Source organism: Rhinolophus sinicus, chromosome 18, assembly GCF_057876585.1.
Source record: "Rhinolophus sinicus isolate RSI-liver-muscle chromosome 18, RSI-T2T, whole genome shotgun sequence".
Taxonomy (NCBI): Eukaryota; Metazoa; Chordata; class Mammalia; order Chiroptera; family Rhinolophidae; genus Rhinolophus; species Rhinolophus sinicus.
In genome coordinates this window covers 113,802,658-113,827,716 of record NC_142518.1, presented here as the reverse complement: position 1 = coordinate 113,827,716, position 25,059 = coordinate 113,802,658, and the positions used below count along the sequence as shown (strand labels likewise).

The 25,059-nt window shown below is 37.7% G+C and overlaps 1 protein-coding gene across 6 annotated transcripts in view; it reads left to right on the top strand.

Moving 5' to 3' along the window:
• Positions 1-25,059, top strand: part of OPHN1 (oligophrenin 1) — a 304,564-nt gene that overhangs the window by 70,013 nt on the left and 209,492 nt on the right. For all 6 annotated transcript variants that reach the window (XM_019753605.3, XM_019753604.3, XM_019753610.2 and 3 more), the window contains exon 3: positions 21,975-22,070. In XM_019753605.3, the coding sequence (XP_019609164.3) occupies positions 21,975-22,070 (96 nt within the window). The remainder of the gene's footprint in view (positions 1-21,974; positions 22,071-25,059) is intronic.

The following is a 25,059-nucleotide window of genomic DNA, read 5'->3' as shown; positions in this document are numbered from 1 at the left end:
ACAACAGACGTTAACTTTCTCATCGTTCTGGAGGCTAGAAGTCTAAGATCAAGGTGTCAGTGGGTTTGTTTTCTCTGGAGGCCTCTCTCCTTGGCTTACAGATGGCCATCTTCTTTCTGTGTCCTCACATGGTCTTTCCTTTGTGTACACACATTCCTGGTTTCTCTCTGTATGTCTTAATCTCATCTTCTTATGAGTCAGATTGCAATAGGGCCCACCCTAATGGCCTCATTTTAAATGAGTTACATCTCCAAATGCAGTCACATTCTGAGGTACTGGTGGTTAGGGCTTCAACATAGGAATTTGGGGGGGAACACAGTTCTGGAAGTTCATAACAAATCTCAAATATCGCAGTTAATTAAATAAGAGAAGATAACACATGTCACCACCAAGATAAGATGCTAGAATTATCTGAGGAGGACTTTGAAGCAGCCATCGTAAAATTGTTGTAACAAGGAATTATGAGTTTTCTTGAAACAAATGAACAAATATAAATTCTTTAGCAAAAACAGACAATATAATGAAAAAAAAAATTTAAATGGAAAAATAAAATAACTGAAATTAAAAACTCAACGGATAGAGCCAACAACAGAATGGAGAGAATGGAGGAAATAATCAGTGAATCAGAAACTCATAGACACAGACAATAGTTTAGTGGTTGCCAGAGGGTAAGGGGGGCGGGGGGTGGGGGGTGGGAGATGAGGGTAAGGGGGATCAAATATATGGTGATGGAAGGAGAACTGACTCTGGGTGATGAACACACAATGGGATTGATAGATGATGTAATACAGAATTGTACACCTGAAATCTATGTAATCTTACTAACAATTGTCACCCCAATAAATTTAATAAAATAAAATTAAAAAAAAAGAAAAAAAAAAGGAGAACGAGATTAGGGTTGAAAAGGGGAAAGTAGGCCAATAAAATCTGAACATGGTTGTGACATTTGAATATTTGAGTCTCCAGCTCCCTCCCTCCCTCTTCTCTCCCCCCTTCCTCCCCTTCCTCCCTCCCTTCCAATTAGCATAATGTTTTCAGCTTTCATCCATGCTGTAGAACGTATTCTTAAAAGCTCTGCATTTGGATGTGAGACCTTGGTGTATTAGGGTTCTCCAGAGAAACAGAACCAGTAGGATGTGTACATGTATAGAAAGAGGTTTATTTTAAGGAATTGGCTCACACAGTTGTGGAGGCTTGGTGAGTCCAAAGTCTGATGGCAGAGGTTAGCAGGCTGGTACCTCGTGAAGAATTGCAGTTTGAGTGCAGCAGAGTCATTGTCTTAGTCCATTCGGGCTGCTGTAACAAAAGGCCACAAAATGGGTCGCTTATAAACAACAGAAAGTTCTTTCTCCCAGTTTGGGAGGCTGGGAAAACCACCCTCATGGTGCCGGCACATTCATTGTCTGGCGAGGTCAATTTCTGGTTCGTAGATGGCGACTTCTTGCTCTAACCTCACATGGCAGAAGGGGGTAAGGGAGCTCTCTAGGGCCCCTTTTTAAGGGCACTGATCCATTCATGAGGGTTCTGCCCCTATCACCTAAGCACCTCCCAAAGGCCCCGCCTCCTGACACTGTTACCTGCGCATTAGGTTTGAACATATGAATTTTGGAGGAGCACAGATATTCAATCTGTATCAACCAGGAAGAGATGATGTGAAAAATAAAGTCTGAAGGAAGTTGGCTGGAGAATTCCCTCTTGCTCAGGGAGGTCAACCTTTTTTTCTATCTAGGTCTTCAATTGATTGGATGAGGCCCACCCACCATGGAGGATTATCTGCTTTACTCAGATCTATCATTTTAAATGTAAATCTCATCCAAAAGCTCCCTCACAGAAACATTCACAAGAACCTTTGACCGAATATCTGGGCACTGTGGCCCAACCGGGTTGACATATGAATTAACCGTTACACTTAGTCTGTTTTTACCGGGTAACTAAGGTAAACAAACCTAACATTGAGGGTTGTCTTCATTTGAAGCATATACAGTTTAAAATTAGCACCAGAAATTGCTGTATTTTGAAGCTCTTTCTGTAACCAACTTCTCTGAGGTAAAACATGACTTTTGAAATGGCCTAGAAAAGAGAGTATGGGTCTTGCACAGCAGCCTCAAAGCTCAGCTGAGAAAGGACTTTCTTTCCATCATTTTAGAATATGAAACTACTTCATCTTGGAAGTATCTGGGCCTTTCTTCCTGCCGTAGATAGGCTACATCCAAATCACACTGGAGTGGGAGAGATGTAGCCACAATTATCAGCTGGAAATGGAAATAAACAAATGTCAGGACCTCTGTCAGGTTTTATTGGTCTACATTCCACAGCAGACATCAGTCTTCCCCATTGGCGGATGTAATGTTTTGTGTACTTCTGTATTTTATCCTGGCCTCTGACTTATCTTCTCATTTTCCTGTATTGATTTCTTAAAACAAATCCCTTTGCTTGCAGATTCTCGCTGCACTTAGCAGGTTTTCTGACGCAGACAGATGATTTTCCTTTGGCTTTGCATCTCAAGAGGAAACTTCTGTGATCACAGTCATGTAAGATGTAACTTCAGAGTCTACAAATAAAGGAGTTCTGTGGAGCTTGAATAAGGACAGGCTGAGTAACACGTCGGGAAGCTAGTATACCCCTCAGGTTTCCCATGTCTGAAGCTCCTGAAGTGAGCACACTCCTGGGCCCAGCAGGTGTTTGCGTGGAGAAAGGATCTGGTTGCCTAGGCCAGCTCCAAGAAATATGTCTAGGATATGTGTGTCTGTGACATTTGAGGGAGTTCTTGGCCCAGAGGACATATGAGGGATGAGGACAACCTTAAGGTCACAACAGTCAGCAAGAATTATGGCCAGAATTTGAACTGCAAAGCCAGTATTCTTTTTACCTCATCATGGCTTTTCAAACACTGCTTAACAATGCCTTGTGCAGAGATGTTATTATTATTTTTATTAGTTTCAGGTAACGTTATTAATGGCTAAGAGCATTGCAGTGTTGTTTCGTTAGAATAGATACACTGAATTTGTATAAATAATTGTGGATTCAAAATGTATATCTGTGAACCAGAAGCCTCATTGTTTGAAATAATGTACTTTCAGTACCTTTTTGGATTTGAACCTCCATTTTGCTGACTCTTCGTCACTGTGATCTGGCCCCGAAATATCTGGCTGCTTCAGTTCTTTTTATGGGATTATATCCTAGGAACGAAAAAAGACTTGCTGCGTACTTTGTGTTATAACTCCATTCAGTGTATGTTAAAACCATTATGGACATTGCAGTAGAGAAGTTGTACAATGAAAATTGTTAGCGCACAGTGGAATCTTACAAATAATTTAGTTTGAGGTTGAATTATGGGTAATTGTCGTTTTTGACAGTATTTGATGATGCCATGCTTTAATGTTCTAAAAAAAGTGTCATTTGTTTTTAAGTTGGAAACAAAACATCAGTTTACTTTTTACACTTTGAGTGAATTTTATGGTATGTACAGTATATCTCAATGAAGGTGTTTTAAAAAGGCTACACTTAATCTAATCTCCCTCTTATTCTGATTTTTCTTTATGTTCCTTTCTAATGCAGAAACTTTAAAAAAATAAAGTAATTTATTTTCTTACACTATGTCTATTGCTTAAAATTATACCATATTTTAGATTGCTTTGAATTTGAACCTTGACTTTTTTAAAAAATTCAAGTTTATTGGGGTGACAGTTGTTAGTAAAATTACATAGATTTCAGGTGTACAATTCTGTATTACATCATCTATAAATCCCACTGTGTGTTCACCACCCAGAGTCAGTTCTCCTTCCATCACCATATATTTGATTCCTTTTACGCTCACCTACCACCCTCCTTCCCCCTTACCCTCTGGTAACCACTAAACGATTGTCTATGAGTTTTTGAACCTTGACTTTCTTAAAGATGTTTGTTTTTCTAATGCAGAAACTTTCCTTTCCCTCTATCAACAGCTTTCTCTCTCCTTATCCTGAAGGATAGAGTAGCTAGCTGCTCCTGCACTTAGGAACTGCTCTTTCATTTACCTAGTTTTATAACACTCCCTCTGATTTGTATTAAAACCCTGTCTAATTCTGACATTAAGATGACTTTATGAAGGATTCTGTGCTTTTGTTTCATCAAAATCCCCCAATGGAACCTAAGCTGCTTTCCATTCTAGGCCTTGTGTTTCTTTTACTAAGTGACTGTTTTCCCATAGCTGGGGGAAGTGTCTAGGCCTCCCCCTCCTCTTTCTGCCAGTAAATACATTGTAATTGTAGCCCTGGTGATATTATTTCTGTACATAAAGGTAAAAGCTCATGAGAAAGGCTTGCATAGCAAATCGGTGGGCTCTGCTGATCATCTAGTTTCTATCATATGGTGATATGGTTTGAAGAGGGCTTGGTTTTCTTTCCATTGTGTGTTAATTAATGGGAAATAAACACTTCTAAAGGTGTCTTTTTAGGGACAAACTACTAAATCTTCATAACAGGGAGAACTTTTAGGAATGAAATGAATACTCTTTGGGAAATTTCACAAAGTTGTAAGCCTCTTAAGAGGATTTATCCGCTGGGTACCATGAGGCTACCATGAAGTTCTGTGCTTGGTCCAGGGGATAGAGAGATGAAGTGGACACAGTGCCAGCTTCCAGGTGGCACATGGCCTATGGCATATTTACAACTAGCCATGCTGTGTGACCATATGTAGTGACCCAAAATTTGGAATATATGGTCTTCATTAATAGGAATATACTTGTGTGCTTATGATAAGAGTAGGATGGAATATTTTCAATTGGTGGTGTTCCATATTTTCTGGGACATATAGTACTATATGCAGATAAATTAAAATTTTGTAATTCTCTTTTGAGAGTGCCCCTAAACTCGCAGTGAGTAGTGAGAAGAGAGGAAATAATGCTACTGACTTCCTTGCCTCTTTCTCCCCACTCCCCTGACATTTTCATGTGGTTGAAATCTGATTGAGGGAATACCGTAGGAATCTGTGATAAATGAAGAAGTCACTCAGAGGTAACACGTGGCTAAGGGACGTGAAAATATGGCAGAAGCCATCGCACACTTCCGTAACACGTGGCATGTTAAAGGCTCTTCCCGCCATGAAAATATGATTTGGTTATTCTTTGGTTCACAAAAGCTTTCATGGGTTGAAATTTAAGCTTCTGTGGCCTTCAAGGTCCTTCACAGTTTGTCTTCTACTTAGAATAATTCTCCAGTTTTAATTTCCTACTACTAGTCATGCCCCCTACTTTTCAACTGCTTGGGCTTCTAGAATATTTCTAACATTTTCCAGATTCCTTGTTTGTGTATCTGCTATTTCCTCTGCTTGAAATTTCCTGCTCCCTTCTCACCTGGGTGAATCTCTCTGTATCCTTGAAGTCACAACCAAGTATTTGTCACTCTTTTGTGAAGTCTTTCCTATGCCAAAACAGTTGCTCTCTTGTTTGTCTCTGTAGCCCTGGCGCCTAGCATAGTTTCTAACACAAAATAGATGCCAGGTGAACATTTTATGCAAGGTTTATTCTTTTCCCCAGTAAATTAGTAATATTAATATACTCATATGCTTGCTGAAAAGTTGGGAAAGTACAGACGACTACAAATGAGAATGTAACATTTCGTCCCTGTAACAACCACTTTTTTTATGTGTTTTCTGCCAATCTTTTTCTCTAAGCATGTCATAAATTTCGTAGATAATTGTGATTATTTTATTAAATGTTTAATAAACTGCTTCTTTTATTATTTCTTTTCAATCTCATGTTTCATTATCCCCCTAATGGGTTTCTTGCTTCGGTCATGTTCATGTAGCAACTCTCTTCTCTCTCCAATCCATCTTGCACTTTCACACTTGCTGGTTCCCACCTGAAAACTTAATTAGATGCTCTTCTTTCTGCCAGCTATGCCCTGCACCTTCACTAGCTTTGTTCTTCTTTAAAACCTGTCCTAAGACCAGCACTCAGAACAAGTTCTGCAGGATTAAATTCATCTTCTCCTCCACCTTGTTCTTCAAACACTGGTGGAGATGAAATTCGATGGTTAAGCTGGAAGACAGTCCTTTCCTGTCTTTTCCAGAGACTCATGTGCCTGGCACATAGTAGGTGCTCAGTAAATGTTAATGTCTTTCCTTCTCCTACCCTATTGAGATCACACAGCTGGAAATTGGCAGAATCAGGACTAGATTCCATATCTACCGCCTCCAAGCCGACATGTATTGATGGGTAACACTGTCACAGTTGGGTTGTTGAAAATACCCTTTATCTCCAAATCCATGTGGCTTTTCTCTATTACCAAAATTCCTTGCAAAATTAATGTTCCCCACATGTTAGCTTGACTGACCGACTGACCCAGGGCCCCATGGTTCCTTGTTTTGGAACTTCTCCCAGGCTCACCTGGACAGCTTCTTAGCAGAGCTAGGAACAGAATTCATAAGTTAATTTAGGGTTCACAAAACCATAGGATCTTAGAACGAGAAGAAACCTTTGAAGTCATCTAGTGCAGCCCCCTGTTTTACCGATGAAGGAAATGGGGCCCAAGGTCAGTTAGCTGTAAATGGCAGAGAGTACTAGGAGCCCAGGCCTCCTGCCATTTGCACTAAATATCAGTAGGGAATATGTCCAGGTAGGAGGTAGGGGTAGGTGAAGGAGACGGGTTTTGGATAGTCCTTTTTCTGACATATCAAAGCAGCTATCAAATTTACGAATGTAAAGTGGCCCACAAAACTGCATTTGCTTTTTACACTCTAGTCTTATGTTGTATAAACACATGCTAGATTATCCCAAGGTAGTCAAAAGGAACTTGGATTGCTTTCCCAGAAGAATTCTCTGGACAGAAATTGAGATTCCATCGCCCGCTTTTCACAATGAACACAATTTGGATATAATGGTTTAGGGGTTTATTCCTTCATAAAAATAGTAACATTCCCAGCACGCAGCACTTTGGTGAAGACAGCTCGTGTTGTAGGGAAAAGTTCTGGCTTGGGGTTCACTCTTGCTACTGCTAGAACTCAGTATGGACGTTCCATAAGGCCATTCCCCTTTTCTGGGCCTCGGTGTCCCCTTACGTAAAACCAGAGGTAACACTAGTTCCTGTCACGGGTCTCCCTGTGCTGATACCCTAGGTTCTGAGAGCATTTGTAGCATTCTGCGGAAGCAGTCGCCCTTCTCAGCTATCTGCTGCTTCCATCAAGGCCCCCGTTCTCTCCATATTATCCACTTAGATTGTTTCCTGTTACAGGCTAATGGATATGCCATGCTTTCATTTCTGCAGACCCTTTGTTTTCTCTCGAATTCCACAGTTGTTTCTTTGCTTGTTCATTCTCATCAAACTCTATTGTTCTCCTATTAATAGAGGTTTGTCTTCTTGGTCACCTCTCTCCTCAGCTCATCAGTTCTGAGGACTATGCCTTCCATTCATTCTGTGCTCTGAGGACTGCACTCCTGTTTTATTTAGGCTGGGACGCCTCCAGATATTGCAGTATGTATATTTCAAGGCTATGCCATTTGCACCTCTGCTGATAATAGTCTATGTGGTTTCTTTAAAAAGGGTATTTATTTATTTACTATTAAAATGTTATTATAATAACATTGAAAATATTTTTACCCCAAAGCTTAGCTTTTTTATTTTTCTATATTCTTGTTCAATTTTATCCTTACGTGTTTTTGTTGTTGTTGTATTTTATTTTGCTTTTCCTGAATTAATGTCTTTGATGATTGAACCTGATGTGTTTTAAATATTTGTTTTTGGATTCCCCCTCCCCCTCCAGTATAAAGGTAATGTAACTACACAAAAATGCTTGGAAAATAAGAAAACAAATTACCTCAGCATGCTACCATTCCGCTTCAGCCACTATTAATATTGTGATACACAAAAACAAACAATTCAAGTAAAAATGGTCAGAGGAGCTGAACAGATATTTTTTCCAAAGAACACATAGGAGTGGCCAACAGGTACATGAAAAGATACACAACGTCACTAATCATCAGAGAAATGCAAATCAAAACCCCAATGAAATATCACCTCACACCTGTTAGACTAGCTATCATTGAAAAGATGAGAGATAACAAATGCTGTCGAGGATATGGAGAAAAGGGAACCCTTGTACTCTGTTGGTGAGAATGTAAATTGTTGCAGCCATTATGGAAAACAGTATGGAGGGTCCTCAAAGAAATTAAAGTTTGAAGATGTGATCCAGCAATTCCACTTCTGGATATTTATCCAAAGAAAACAAGATCACTATCTTGAAGAGGTATCTGCACCCCTATGTTTACTGCAGCGCTATTTATAATCGCCCAGGTACGGAATCAACCTAGGTGTCCATTGGCAGATAAATGGATAAAGATATGATTATTTCTATCTCTATCTCTGTCTCCGTCTCTATCATCTGTCTGTCTCTATCATATCTCTGTCTCTACCATATTTCTATCTATATCTTTATTTACCTATCGTCTATCTATCTATTTCTCTGTCTATCCATCTACACACAAACACACACAGACGCGCACACACACACACTGAAATACTATTCAGCTACAAAAAAGAACAAAATCCTGCCATTTGCAACGACATGGATGGACCTTGAAGGTATTATGCTAATAACATAAGTCAGGAAGAGAAAGACAAATACTGTATGATCTCATTATACGTGGAATCTAAAAACCCATACTCAGAACATATTGATGGTTGCCAGAGATGGGGTGGTGGGGTAGTGTGGAGGATGGTGGGAGAATGGGCGGTGGGGGAAAATGGGTGAGATGGTCAAAAGGTACAAAGTAAAAATATGGCATATTCCAGATTGTTTAAATGTAGTTACTGTATCAATTCAATTTTGAGGGGTTTCATTAACTTCATATTTTTAAATAATTGTGTATTTATGGACTAGTTGCAAAAATAGTACAAAGAATTCCTACATAAATTTTATTCTCTTCACCTAGCTTCTTCAAATGTTAACATTTCTCACACGTTTTATCCCTCTCTCTCTCCCTCCCTCTCTCCCTCTCTGAAATGTTTGCGAGTTACTTGCAGACAGGATATGCCCCTTTACCTCTAAATATAATACTTCAGTGTGTGTTTCCTTTGTAAACTTTTAAGCCTGTATGCATTTGTAAGGCGTCATTGTGAGCTAGGAGAACTATAATTTATTTAGCATCTGTTCTGGGCCAGGAACTCTGTATACATTATGTCATTTAGTCCTTAACCACTTTACAAGTAGTCATAGAATTATTTAGCAATCCAATTTATTTTCCAACTGTACTAGAATCCAAACATTGAAATCCAGCTTCATCAGAATCCATCTATATCAAAATCAAACTACATAAAAATCCAATGTTATCATAATCCAGCAGGAGAGCTAGAGGAAGAATGGTGTTTATTAAAAGACTGAGGGCATTTGGTTGCACTCTCCCACCTCCTCCCCAAGGAAAGCACACCGCCAGATGTTGTCCTGTCAGTAGCTAGCTCTGACACTGCGCTAGCTATTTCTGTGATGTAGGGAAATCGTGCTTCCTCCCTGGGCTTCAGTCTTTTCAGAGTAAGCAGTTTTACCAAAAATATCTTTAAAATTGCCTTCCTACTATAGTCTGTTAGTTGAAGGTGTGCTTTAGGTGTGAAATTTAGTGTTTGTTAAAGCTGTAAGAACTGTTTTCCTGGTGAACTTCAAGAAGTAGAGAAGTCGCTATCTTTCTAGGTCGGATTAACTATCAGCATCAATACATATAAGATTATGACTGGATTATATTGCACCAGAGTAGAAAATGCCAGTTAAATTAGAGTAATTTTCCCTGTCAATATGGGTCCTTAGGAGTGTGATTGGAGGCCCTCAAAGTCAGGGGAGGGGGTCATTCTCGAATTAAGGACAGTTATTTGTTTTTTGATAGAGAGGTACTCACTGTGAATGTGAACATTTTATTTTTTTAATTAAAGTTTATTGGGGTGACAATGGTTAGTAAAGTTACATAGATTTCAGGTGTACAGTTCTGTAATACATTATCTATATCTCACATTGTGTGTTCACCACCCAGAGTCACTTGTGAACATTTTATGTATTTTGTCCCAGTCCTTTCATGTGTGTGGTACGAGTGTGTGTGTATGTGTGTGTGTACATGTGTGTATGCTTTGAAGCACCAGTCTCATTGGCTCCATATCACTTCATATCACACTTACATCCAGTTTTGGGCCACCATTATATGTAACATAATTGTAATTTAACAGGGGCTAGAGTGTGAACTTGAAGTTGCAGCATTTCGGTGCCTTTCTCTGCAAGTTTGAATGGACCTAGAAGCTAGCCCGTAATGGAGTAGTCAGTCTCTGAATAATTTTGTCTTCCTGTGCTAAAGAGACAGATCTGACCCCAAGGGACATTTGCTATTGTTCCTGCATCAAGACAGCAGAATCTGTTTCCTTCACTTCCTGGAGGTCTGTATATAGTGTCCAGGTCAGAAATGTGCAAACTGGAGAAAATTTTTATAGGAGTTTATTTGAGCCAAACTAACAACGGGGAACATGTTCTCAAATGCTCTGGACAATAACAGTTTGCAGGTTTTTTTAAATGTGTTTTAAATTAAGGAGGGCACATAAGGAAGATGGCATGGTGGTGTGAAAAAGCAAGGTGGGGTATTATTGTATCGCTGGATAGTTCATAAGAGGATGTGCTCTCTTGAGGCTGGTGATGGCTTATTTCAAAGGCGAGTTAACCATGGACAGGGCTGCTTAAGGCAATGATAAGCCTTTTACTAAAAAGTTCCATGCCTGGGCCCTAACAACTCACCATGACCTGCCCAGTGAGGAATTTATAATTAGACCCCCCCTGTGAGCTTACTTTCCATAGGACCCTTTGTCCATCCACAATAGGCATAGCAGCAGCCTATGTTCTGATGATTTGAAGGCTTTAAGCTCTCTGATTTGTTTTCATTTTCTACCAGTGACCAATGAGAGCAGTCTTTTGCAGAATCTCTGCCAAGGAGAACTAAAGTTTTCCCTTGGGAATCAGAGAAGGGTCCAGTACTCAGTCAATCTGAAAAAGGCAAGCTTTTCAGATGTTAATAAGTCGAAGCAAGACCCAGGAAGCTCAGCGGCCTGTTGGGTAGATTAAATACCCAAGCAGTATAACCTTTCCATGGCCTGTAGCCAGGTTCTTACTATGGGTGATAAGTTTAAGAAAGGATCACAAAGGTACAATTTCCCCAGAGGGCATCACTCTGAACTTGGAATTCAGTACTACTTCCAAGAGGCACAGCAAGCAAAAAGGCACCGACAAGACTAGGCGCCTATGTGGGTGCCAGGTTTTCACTTTTGCTTTGAGGTTCTCTCTGAGTCCCTAACCCCAGCTGCTAGTGCGTGCTGAACTGCCAATTGCTGCCACAAACATCATGCAGGAAACTTGGTAAAAAAACAATTCTCTGCTTTGGAAAGAACACAGGAGTCACAGGGAAAAGCCAGTTATTATTATTATTGTGAGGGAGGAGCAACTTTCCTCTAGGTTCTTTCGGCTGGTCTAATGATGAAATAATGAGGCAAATTAGCAAGAGAAAATAAACAAATTTAATACATAAGTATGGGAACCCGTCATACATGAGACAGAGACCCCATATGTAGCAGAGGTAGAGATAGAAAGGGGATTGAAACATATGAGACACCTGAGCTAGGGCTGAAGTAAGGTGCCTGGGGGGCTTCAAAGGGTCACTGCAGGTTGATAAGAACAGACATTTAGTAAATAGAAGTTTTCCCTGCCCTATTGATAGGTGAAAAGATACAGAGATAGCTAGCTAGCTAGCTAGATCATAAAATTGTTTTATATATTTAGAATATTTTCAGATACTGTTGAACTTGCTTTTTGCACTCAGCATATTCCTTTTAGATGTCTGGATATTTCCATGTTGATACATATAGATGTAATTCATTTCACTTTTAATACTGAATAGCATACTTTTGTTATGAATATTGTTGGGAAAAATGAATAAGCATTCACTGAACTGGGATGCAGATGACTGAGATTGCAAAGAGAGAAATAAATCTCACCCTTTTATCAAATAACCAAGCAGATACAACCCATTATGTACGTATTGCAAGATAAACCATAACTTGTCCCCAAGTAAAATGACTTGAGAGTGCTATTCGCTAGACATTGTTCATCCAAAATGCACCTGGGATTTAAGGTAGCCCTGGGTTAGTTAATTGCTTTTATCAAAGAGCTAGCTCTCATGCCCTTAAGAAAAATGCCCCTGGGTTGTAATACTGGCAGGAGGCATATTGTTTGTTTGTTTGTTGTTTTTAGAGTCCACATATAATGAGATCATACAGTATTTGTCTTTCCCTTACATAGCTCACTTTGCATAATACCCTCAAGGTTCATCCATATTGTTGCAGATGGCAAGATTTCCTTCATTCACCAATATTTTGTTTAGGAATTTTGCATCTAACTTCATGGGTGAGACAGGTCTGTAATTTTCTTTTTTATCATTCACTCATTCAACAAGTATTTATTGAGTCCATCCTGTTTCATGTACTATTCTAACAAATGTGGATAGAGCAGTGAATAAAATAGATAAAAATCCTTCCTCTCATGAGACTTAATACTAGGGAGAAGACAGACCATAAACAAGATAATTAATTAAACATATAGTGCGTTAGATGTTGACAAATATTAATGATAAAATATAAGCAGGAATGGGGTAGGGTGTGTGTATATGTGTGTATGGGGGGTATGCAGAAGGCTGTCTGTCGAGGTGACATTTCAGCAAAGACGTCTGGGGGAAGTGAAGTTATAATGACCCTGAAGTGGTCATGTCTCTGGTGGATTCAAGGAACAGAAAGGAAGCCTTGTGGCTAAAACTGGTTTTGTTTTCAGACCAATAAATATTAGATTGGTACAAGAATAATTGTGGTTTTTGCAATTGTTTTTAACCTTTTAAACCGCAATTACTTTTGCACCGACCTAATAATTGGACAGGTTTCCCTCTTTTTAAAAACATTATTTTGAAATACTTACAGGTTCACAAGAAATTGCAAAAGTAGTACAGAAATGTCTCTTGTACCTTTCTTTCAGTTTATTCCAATGATTACATCTTACATAATTATAATGCAATAGCAAAACCAGGAATCCGACATTGGTACAATGAATATGTATAGTACTGTGCATTTTATCACGTGCAGATTTGTGTGACTGTAACTTCAGTCAACACATATAACTAGTCTGTTTCTATGTAATTTTACTAACAATTGTCACCCCAATAAATTAAAAAAAAATTCTGACAACAGCAACAACAACAACAAAAAACAAATATCTACTTTATGCTACCCATTTATAGTGCACACAGAATGGGAAGTGATACCATTGTTTTAAGCCACCAAATTTGTGGTAATTTTTTATGGTAGCAACTGGAAAATGAATACATTAGTTTATCTCAGTATGTTTCATGGATGCTTGAAAAGAATGTGTCCTGCTGATGTTAGATGGAGGGTTACATAACTGCTGATAAGATTATCTGTGTTGATGGTATCCTTGCATTCTTTTTATTTTTACTTTATTTTTTTTCCATGATAGTATCATTCTTCACATTTTGCTTCTGATCTCTGTCATTTCTTTTTTCTTTTTTTTTCCTTCTGTTGTCACCCCTTGAACTCACAGTCTACATGTAACAGCTTTTATTCCCTTAGGTAGGCTGTCAATGGCTGGATCTCTTCTATGGACTGAAAACAGGATTGAGGAAGAATACACTCATTTATATATGAGCTAGATTCAAAAGGAACCCGTTTGGGATAAAAACAAAGATAACATAGAAGCAATAAAGAGAGAATGAGGAAAACAAGCAGCAGTAGAACAGAAATTGTTACTGTAGAGCAGATAAAAATGTTGAACCATATATTGCACTATGACCATATATTGCACTATGGATTAGAAAAATAGTGAAGCAATTCCGTGTTTAAAAATGAGCACAAAGCTGTTATCGTTGCATTCTTCATCCTTGCTGATTTTCTGTCCAGTTCTATCAATTGTTGAGAGAGGAGCGATTTGTGTCTTTCTTCTTAAGGTTCTATCAGTGTTTGCTTCTTGTATGTTGAACGTCTTATGCATACATGTTTAGAAATGTCTTCTTGGTGGATTCCTTTATCATTATCCATGGTTATTTTTTTTGCTCTGATTGATACTTTAATTGATATTAATATGTTCATCCCTGCTTTTTAAAAATTAATGTTTGCATAGTACCTTTTTACATCCCTTTATTTTCAATGTGCTTATATTGTTTTAAGGGAATTTCTTCTAGATGTCATATAATTGCATTTTTCTTATTTTATTAATCCCTTTCTATCAATCTAATTCATTTGTGTATTTAGAGCACTTATATTTAATGTAATTATATGTTAGTGCTTAAGTCTGTCATTTTATACTTCTTTTTTGTTTTCTCTATTTACGTTTCTATGTTTTTTTTTGCTGGATATTCTCTGGGTTACTTGAACTTATTTTAGAATTCCATTTTCATTTATCCGTAATGGTTTTGAGTGTATCTCTTTTTAAGAAAAAACCTTAATTGTGGTAAAATACACATAACATAAAATTTACCACCTTAAGAATTTTTAAGTGTACTGTTCAGTAGTGTTAAGTATTTTCACATTGTTGTGTAACCAGTCTTGATAATGTTCATCTTTCTAAACAGGAACTTTATACCTATTACCTAACAGCAGTCCATTTCCCCCTTCAGCCCTGGCAGCTACCATTCTTTCTGTTTCTATGAGTTTTACTACTTTCCATACCTTATATAGGTGACATCAAACATTGTCCTTTTGGGGCTAGCTTATTTCATGTAGCGTGGTGTCCTCAAAGTTCATCCATGTTGTAGGATGTATCAGAATTTCCTTCCTTTTTAAGGCTGAATAATATTCCAGTGTATGTTTGTATCACGTTTTCTTTATCCATTAATCTGTTGATGGACACTTGGGTTGTTTCCACCTTTTGACCATTGTGAGTAACATAGGGGTGCAGATATATCTTTGAGACCCTGCTTGAGTGTATCTCTTTAGTTGTTGTTCTAGGTATTATATTTGTAAATATAGTTGTATATTAGATTTGCATATATACATATATGTTTGTAAAGATACCAGGGGTGCCAAAAAAATGTATACCAGTGGACACTTTGGTTAACGTTGCTCAAGCAGTAGTTCGCTGTCATCAGAAATGTCTGGAGGCTGATGGGGACCACTTTGAGCACCTCTTGTAATTGCAGAAGTCAAACGTGATTTGTATTCACCTTTTGTGATCGGTATATATTAAGTATTACAATTTTAATACAGTTTTCCTTTCTTAAAATGTGCATACATTTTTTTGGCACCCTCTGTGTGTGTGTGTGTGTGTGTGTGTATATATATATATATATATTCTCGATGCAAGTCCCTTTAGATATATTCTCGATGCAAGTCACTTTAGATATATTCTCGAGGCAAGTCCCTTTAGATATATTCTTTTCACTTTCATGATTGTGTGCCTTGAACTACAAAAGTGTTTTAATTCTGATAAAGTTCATTGTATCTATATTTTCTTTTGCCATTTGTGCTTTTGGTGTTATAATTAAGAAGGCTTTGACACACTCAAGGTTATGAAAAGTCCTGCTTTTTATTAAGAGAGTTTTATATTTTAAGTTATGTTAAGGTCTATAATACATTTTGAGTATTGCTATGAAGAAGAGGTCCAACTTTAGTCTTTTGCGTGTCGATACCTAGTGATCCCAGCATCGTTTCCTGAAAAGACTTTTCTTTCTCCATTGAGTTTCCTTGGCAGCCTTGTCGAAAAATCAATAGACCGTGAATGAAAAGGGTTTATTTAAAGACTCTCAACTCTATTCCATGGATCAGTGTTTCAATCCTCATGCCCATGCCACACTGTCTTTGTTTCTATGGGTTTGTAGTAAAATTTCAAATCAAGATCATTGAGTCTTCTAACTTTGTCCTTCTTTTCCATGAGTCTCATGACTATTTTGGGTCCCCTGCATTTCTGCATGAATTTTAGGATTTTTGTCAATTTCTGAAAAAGAGGCAGCTTGGGTTTTGTAGGGCATTGGTTGGATCTGTAGATCAATTTGTGGCGTAGTGCCATCTTAACAATATTAAGTATTCTGATTCATGGACATGGGATGCTTTTCCATTTTAGATATTCTTTAATTTATTTTAAACATGTTTTGTAATTTCCAATGTAGAGTCTTACACTTTTGTTAAATTCATTCCTCTGTATTTCATTTGTTAATGCAATTGTAAGTAGAATTGTTTTCTTAATTAATTTTGAATTGTTCATTGGTAATGTATAGAAATACAATTGATTATTGTATATTGATCTTGTATCCTATAACATGCTGAACTAGTTTTCTAGTTCTAATAGTATTTAAGTGGCTACCTTAGGCCTTTCTATATATAAGATCATGTTATCTGCAAATAGAGATAGCTTCACTTCTTCTCTTCCAATCTGGATGCCTTTTATTTCTTTTCCTGACTGAATTCTCTTGGCTACTTTGTCCAGTAGAAAGCCAAACAGAAGTGGTGAGAGCTTAGCATACATTCTTGTCTTCTTCTTGGCCTTAGTGAAAATGCATTCAGTCATTCATCATTAAGTATGATGTCAGCTGTAGATCTTTTGTAGATGGCCTCTGTCAGGGTCCCTCTTATTTCTAGTTGAGTGTTTTCATCATGAGTGGGTGTTGGATTTCATCAAATTTTTCTGCATCTATTGAGATGATAAATTAATATTAATTCTCTTAATGTAGTTTATTATACTGAGTGATTTTTATACGTTAAATCAGCCTTGTACTCCTGCAATAAATACTACTTGCTCATGGTGGATAATTCTTTTATATGTTGGATTTACTTTGCTAGTATTCTGTTAAGTATTTTTGCATCTGTATTCATAAGGGGTATTGGTCTGTGGTTTTCTTTTTTTATGATGTCCTTGTCTGGTTTTGGTATTGGGACAATACTGAACTCATAGAATTAGTTGAGAAGTGTTCCTGCCAATTTTATTTTTTGAAAATTCTGCGGAGGATTAGTGTTAATTAGTGTAGTGATTTTTCTTCATTCTGTTTTCTTTCTGTTCCATTGACTGATTTATCTCAGTTGATCTGTCTTTAAGTTCATGGATTGTACTTGTTCAATTATTGTACTTTTTAACTACAGAAATTTTAGTTGGTTGTTTTTAAATTACCTCCAACTCTTTATTGATATTCTATATTCAGTGAGACATTGTTCTCATTCTTTCCTTTAGTTCTTTAGAGATGGTTTCCATTAATTCTTTGAACATATTTAAAATAGCAAATTTTAAAAGGAATTAAAAAGTACAAATTGGTAGTTACAAAAGAGTCACAGGGATGTAAAGTACAACATTGGGAATATAGCCAGTAATATTGTCATACCATGGTGTCAGATAGGTACTAGATTTATTGGGGTGAGCACCTTGTAAGTTATATAAATATCTAATCACTATATTGTACACCTGAAACTAATGTAATATTGTATGTCAACTGTTATTGAAAATTTTAAAAATTAAAAAAATAATAACTTTGTTTAGTAAGTCCAATATCTGGATTTCCTCATGGACAGTTTCTATTGATTATGTTTTTTTCCTTGACTATGGGCCGATATTTCCTGTGCCTTTCTGTATCTCCTAATTTTTTGTTGTTGTTGAGACGTGTACATTTAAAATAATATAATGTGTGAACTCTGAAAATTAGATCCTCTCCCTTTCCACAGGGTTTGTTGTGTGTTGCTGTTTGCTTGTTTTTTAACTGCCTGGACTAATTCTGTATTAAGGTCAGCATCTTTTGTTGTGTGAAGCCACTGAAGCCTTTGGTAGGTTACCTTAGTGTTCAGATCTCGATTGGACAGTGATTTCATGAAGCATTTGGAACTCGTAAGTCTCCCAGCCTTTGCTGAAGGGCTTTGTGTGTGTATTCTGGCATGCCTTCAACATTTAGCCAGGTAGTTTATAACTCTGCCTTAATTTACCCTTCTCTCCCTGCTTGTGCGGGGTCTCAAGGTCAGCCAGAAGTGAGAGCTTAGGGCCTTCTTAAGTCTCTCGCAGGCATACACACAGCCTGGGGTGTGCATACATTCCTGTGCCTGTACCCGTCTTTGTAGATTTCTAGGAATAGGTTGCAGCTTTGTAGGCCCTCTGTGGGCATGCTGTTCTCCTATTTGTCATTATTTTTATCCCAAGTGCTTTGGTCAATCTCTTGACAACTTCAACCCTTACATCACCTCAGACCAACACAATTTTGAATAACTTGAGATGAGTACTTTTGACAAATGGCCCAGTGACAGCACTGTTTACACAGAATGAGCTTCGGTCAAGACAAAGGCAAGCCCTAAGAATGGACCTGTCAAAATGAACAAATAGTGATAATAATCTGAGAGTGGGGCCTTGTGAACTCCCATCCAGTTCTGTCTTCTCTTCTAGGGGCTGCTAACCTGTTGGTTTTCACAGCCATTGTGGTTGTGAGGCTGTTGGTTTTCAGCGCTGCTGTAGAGCAGGGGAGAGGGTGATTTGATTAGGTTAATGTACCACACAGTTCACTATTCCTATCAACATTCAGTCTTTTGTCTTGATCACAGCCCTCAGATTGTTAAGCTTTCGTTAATGTAGAGAATGTTTGTAGTACACATGTATCACAAAAACTTGTGTCCAGAATTTATAAAGAAATTTTGCAGCTCAAAAATAATAAGACAACCAACCAAATTATAAAATGGGCAAGAATTCAAACATATGCTTCATGAAAAAAAAAATTACAAGTGTCCAATAAGAATATGCTAAGATAGCACTATTAGTACTCAGGAAAGTGCAAATTAAAACTGCAATGAGATATCACTACACACCCAGTAGAATGGCTAAAATTAAAAAGTATGTGGATCAACTGAAATTCATTGGACCACTAGGTATTTACTTGGGAGAAATGAAAATATGTGTCCCAGAAAGGCTTATACATGGATGTTTAAAACAGCTTTATTGGTAATAGGGAAAAGCTAGACACGTCACAAGTATTCACGAATAGGTGAATGAATGAATGATGGCATATTTACCCAATGGAATACTACACAGCAACAAAAAATGAATTCCTAATAGATTTATTTACAAGACACTGTGCAGACCAAAATAAGTTAGACGTAAAAGAGTATATTCTGTATGATTTAAAAAAGTAGTGATTAAAAGAAAATTGGTATCTATAACATTAGTTAATTAATTAACTAATTAAGCCTCTTTATATTCTACCTCATTCCCACAAAACTTCAATTGCCTAAAAGGAATTACCCAACTACATTCTAGAATGAGTAAGGAAAAGGTGAGGGAAAAACATCATAGAGGACACATGAATAAATTAGAAGGTGGTAGAGAACCCTGAAAGAAAGTTTGAAAAAATTATGAGATCATGCGTTGGTGGACAGGGATAGAAAAGTACTGGGGAGGATAAAATGATAAACTTACATGGTTTGGAGTAATGCAGTGAATTTTAGGATGATAAGGAAATAAATGTCCCATACATTACAAGCACTTCTAAGTTAGCTGTTGACACTTTGGAGTCCAGAAGTTATCAAACTCATTTATCTAAAATATACGAGTCTTCTGGTCAAGATGGTGGAATGAGTAAACACTGTACTTGCTTCCTCCTGCGACCACCTCAAAATTACAACTAAACTACAGAACACCCATCATTGAGAATCACCTGAAGTCTAGCTAAACAGAAGTCCTATAACTAAGGACATACAGAAAAAGAGAACGTTGAGGGTGATTCCTAAAATACATTAGCACATTATGGACTCTGAGGAGTACTAAAGTTCAGTAAAATTTAAGTTTAATCTAAATAGATACATATAATATATACGAATCTTTCCTGGCACTTTTCTCAGTACAGAGGCAAAATAAATAAGACCTTTCCATGAAGAGCTGTTAATTTATGGTTGTTCATATTTATGAATGTAATTTGTCGGCATTGTCTCATTTCTTGTTTGTTTATGAGGTAAGAATAGTAATACCTACCTTTGGATAGTTGGGAAGAGTAAATGAAGAAGACATGGTTCTACATCTGAAATCATATAATAATATATGCCAACTGTAATTGAAAAAATTTTGAAAATTAAGAAGTGGTGCAAATAATGAAAAAGGGAATGAATGTAACTCCTTCCTCACTCCATGCCTTCATTTACAAAATACTATAAATGTTGAAAATCATATTTGTGGTTTCTGAAATGTTTAGGTAATTCTAAAAGAGGAATGATTAATAACTGTACCTTGCTTGGCTCAAGTAAAATTTAAGAAATCCTGATTTGTGTGAATGGGCAACATAGTGGGTATTTTTATTTAATTTCCCTGAGTGAAACAGAGAGCACATGGGGAATTCTGGGCTTGTGCTTTTCTTCTGCTGGCCAAGGAGGCCAGACAAAAGCGATTTTTTTCCCCAGACATGCAGCCAGTTTTGTGTTCGCTTTGCTGATGAAATATGGGAGACAGGCTGTGCATCCTACTCTCACATTTATGTGGCCCAGATTTGAAGTGGGAAATGTGATTCTAAAGTGTGGAAATTAGAGAAAGCACAGTAACTTGGTCTGCAGTTCCCAATCTCTGTAAAATCTTTATTATTATTATTATTTATTATTACTACCAATGATGTGTTCAAAGGGTCAAGGCTTTAAATACTGAAAATAAATACTTCTGGAAACGGGACATAAATAAGATGGTGATAAAATTCATGGCAGGTTAATCTGCTCTAGCCAAATGTCTGGACACGTTTTGTGTTTGACTGTGAATGCTTAACTGTATAGCTTTTTATTGAAAGGAATAGATGCTGTTTGCATTGTCTCCGTTTCTGTTAGCCTGAGAGCAGAAACTCTCAGTAAGCCTGTGTATCTGATGGATGTGAAGGTGGAAGATGAGGAAACTAGGGAGTGAAAGAAGAAATGAGAACAGGGAACCAAAATAACCAGCAAGCTTGAATTAATCCTAGCCGATGCTCTAGTGGGTTACTTTTGTTGGTTAGAACAGTGCTCCTCAAACTTTTAAAAGCATACAAAATCCCTCAGGGATTGTATAAAAATGCAGTTTCTGATGGCAGATCTGGGGTGTGACACAGAAATGTGTATTTCCATCAAGCTCCCACGTGACATTGCTACTGATGGCCTGAGAACCTCTCTTGGAGTAACAAGGCTGGAAAGTTGTCCCGACCTCTTGGTATATGTCATGCTTTAAAAATTCCAATAAGGATAACTTGTCAAAGGGGTAGCTAATTGTGATTTTATTTTATACCATCATTAAACTTCTGTTTACTAAAATTCAAAATCATTGACCAGAAATAAAAAAGTATGTCTGTCCATACCACCCTCAGATTTTTCGTTCATTCCCTCCTTAATTTAGGTCCTTTGGTGAATACTCTGTGAGTAAGTTACATTTGTTCCCCTGCCAGGTAGTATCCTAACCCAGGCTGTCATCTGGTTAATGCCTAAGAAGTCCAGGTGTTGCCACATTGTCATGGAAAGGCCCCTTGAGAGGCAGATGGACCACCTGGCTTCTATTTCCGACTCTCCCAGCGAGCTCTGGGACCTGGAGCTAATTTTTTTTGTGTAGAATGATTGTCTGTATTTGTTTTGTGATGAAGTGAGAAAACATCTAGTTTATTGCCCATAAAGGGCATTCAGCAAATGGTTAAGAAGCTGTCCTTAGGACTATAATAAGCAGCTTTAGGTCTTTACAAGCTTTGAGTTGAACAGGTTGGAGAGGAAGGGATTGAAGATAAAACACGTCCCATAACTTAAAAGAAAGACTGCACTACACTTAAACTGTCTTCTTTCCTCTTTACTTGTGGTTTTGGTTGCTCACATCTACTGACAGTGTGATTTTTCTTTTTAAACATCATTCAGTGCAAGTTGCTACTGGCTGGGAGCACTTCCCATTGCTTTTCTCCCGTCTGCCCTAACAGATGAGGGAATCAGTCAGGGGGCATTCATGTTGACCGTGTCTCCTGTTTCCTTCCTTTACAGGTTATTCCACAGCTGTTCAGAAATTTTCCCAGACGCTACAGTCCTTTCAGTTTGATTTCATTGGAGACACTCTGACTGATGATGAGATTAACATTGGTAAGTCTTCAGCTACATGAGACCATGTACTCTCGAGTCAGGTCTCAGACCACGCAGCCTCCTTCATCTGTATATGCAGAAAATGTGGGCATCGCTAGCCCCTGTGGTCCAATGCCAAGCTCATGGGAGGCTGCTTAAGAAAGATCAAGAAACATTCTTTCCTGGTCCCATTTCTTCCTTGCCAAAAGCAATTAAAAGATATCCCTTGAACCTCCATTGAGGCCTTTTACTCAGTAAATCTGCAGGGGAGTTTTTCTTGAAAGAATCTAATACATGAAAATACGTATTTTTCGAAAGGGTAGATTCAAGAGCGATTTTTTGTTTGTTTGTTTATTTTCTGAAATGATGCAGAGTAAATTTCCTCCACCAAACAGATTCCTTAGAAAGTATAAAATTTGCATTAATATATGTACAGCTTTTCAGGCGACAGGAGATTTAAGCCACTTTTATTCCCTTAAGTATTGTCTATGGGTGCTTTTGCGGGACAACAGTAGCATTGGGTAGCAGTGGCAGGGACTTGGATCGCTTTCAAAACCTAAAATGTTTGGCCTTTGGCCATTTAAGAAAAAGTTTGGTGACCACTGAGTTAAAGAGTTAGTGTAAAGCATTTGTTAGATGAGAACATTGATTCACATAACAGTTGTCAATGATCTGATGTCACTGAAGCAAGTTAGTAGCACAATTACAATTTTAATACAGTTTTTTCCTTTCTTAAAATGGTTATACATTTTTTGGCACCCTCTGTTTTTATGAACCCCAGAACTCAAATATAAAAATGCATTATTATTATTAGTTTTAAATTTTTCCATTACAGTTCACGTACAATATTATGTTAGTTTCAAGTATGCAACATAAGGAATAGACACTTATATACCTTGAAAAGTGCTTCCCCAATTAGTCTAGTACCCACCTGTCACCTTACATAGTTATTACAATATTGTTGACTGTATTCCCCATGCTGTATTTCACATCCCTGTGATGGTTTTGTAACTACCAATTTGTATTTCTTAATCCCTTCACATATTTCACCCAGCTCCCCAACCCCCCTCCCCTCTGGCAACCATCAGTTTGTTTTCTGTATCTATGAGTCTGTTTGTATTTTATTTGTTCGTTTATTTTGTTCTTTAGATTCCACATATAAGTAAGATCATATGGTATTTGTCTTTCTCTGTCTGACTGACTTTACTTAGTCTAATACCCTCTAGGTCTATCCATGTTGTTACAAATGGTAAGACTTCATTTTTTTTATGGTCCAATAATATTTCATTTCATATAATGTGTGTGTGTGTGTGTGTGTGTGTGTGTATAAAATCTTCTTTATTCAATTGTCTATCAGTGGACACCTAGGTTACATCCATATCATGGTTGTTGTAAATAATACTGTAGTGAACACAGTATTTATCTTTTTGAATTACTGTTTTGGGTTTCTTCAGATAAATGCCCAGAATTGGAATTGTGGGGTTGTAAGGTAGTTCTATTGTTAATTTTTTGAGGAACCTCCATACTCATTTCCATAGTGGCTGCACCAGGTCTGCATTCCCACCAACAGTGCACAGGGGTACCCTTTTCTCCACATCTTCCCCAACACTTGTTGATCGTTGATTAATTGAAGATAGCCATTCTAACTGGGGTGAAGTGATATCTCATTGTGGTTTTGATTTGCATTTCTCTGATGATGAGTGACGTTGAGCATCTTTTCATATGTCTATTGGCCATCTGTATGTCCTCTTTGGAGAAATGTCTCTTCAGGTCCTCTGCCCATTTGTTAATTGGATTTTTAAAAATCTATTCAGTGTCTCTGTGTCTTTTGATTAGAGCATTTATGTTTACATTTAATGAAGTTATTGATATAATATATGTAGTTATTGTCGTTTTATTGTTTTCTGATTGTTTTTGTAGTTCTTTGTTCCTTTCTTATTCTCTCGCTCTCTTCTCTTGTATGTTGATGACTTTCTGTAGTGTTATGTTGGAATCCTTTGTCTTTGTTTCTTTTAAATCTCTTAGATTTTTGGTTAGTGGTTACCATGTGCTTCATATATAACCAAGGTGTTTTCTTTTTTTTTTCATTCAACAATGTTTATTGAATACCTACTATATCCGGAGGCTCAAGATATATAGAAATCAGATGGAGAAGGAAGTGTACAGTCTGGGGTTGGTAGATTATAACTGAAACATCTTTCCTCACCTTCCAGAGGTTCAAAGCTCAAAACCTAGAAGCCATGCCAAGCTGTTTTCATAGCACTCTGTTTTAAGATGTTGGTCAATTATGTTTGACCACATTCTAGAATCACTACTGTTTTTACTTACCCCCTCCACATTTGTTTTTGTAATTATTTTTTACTTTTGTTAGTGTGTGTTTGTTTGTATCCCTTAATTCATTGTTGTAATTACACATGACCTTCCTACCTTTATCTTTTAACCTTTGTACTAGCTTTCTAGTTGGTTGATCCACTGCTCTTATTCTTTCCACACTTCTACCCTCAGAGAGAGTTGACCTCACCCCTGCCCCTCCAGCCCTCACCCTGAAGATAGTTTAGTTCCTCCCTGTATGTCCCTGGCATTTTGAGCTACTGCCCCTGCACTGCAGCTTAGAGCGAGTGAGTTTGTGAGTCTGTGCGTGGGCCCTTTAAGAGCAGTACCTCAGTCTGCAGCAGCCCTTTTGTTTTTCTCAGACTTAATCTCAGACTTAATCCCTGCTGGTTTTCACAGCCAGATATAAGGGGACTCCTCTTCCCCCTCAGGTACTGGTGTCCTGAGCTGGGGAACCAGATGTGAGGCTGGGACATCCACAGCCGGGATATTCCTCCAGTTCCTAATGTCTACATCATAGATGTGGGATCTGCCTGGTCCACGTGTCCACCCTTCTACCAGTCTCGATGTGGTTTCTTCTCCATGTCCTTAGTTATAGGACTTCTGTTAGGCTCGTCTTCAGGTGGTTCTCAGTGATGGTTCTATAATGTAGTTGTAATTTTGATGTGGTCGTGGAAGA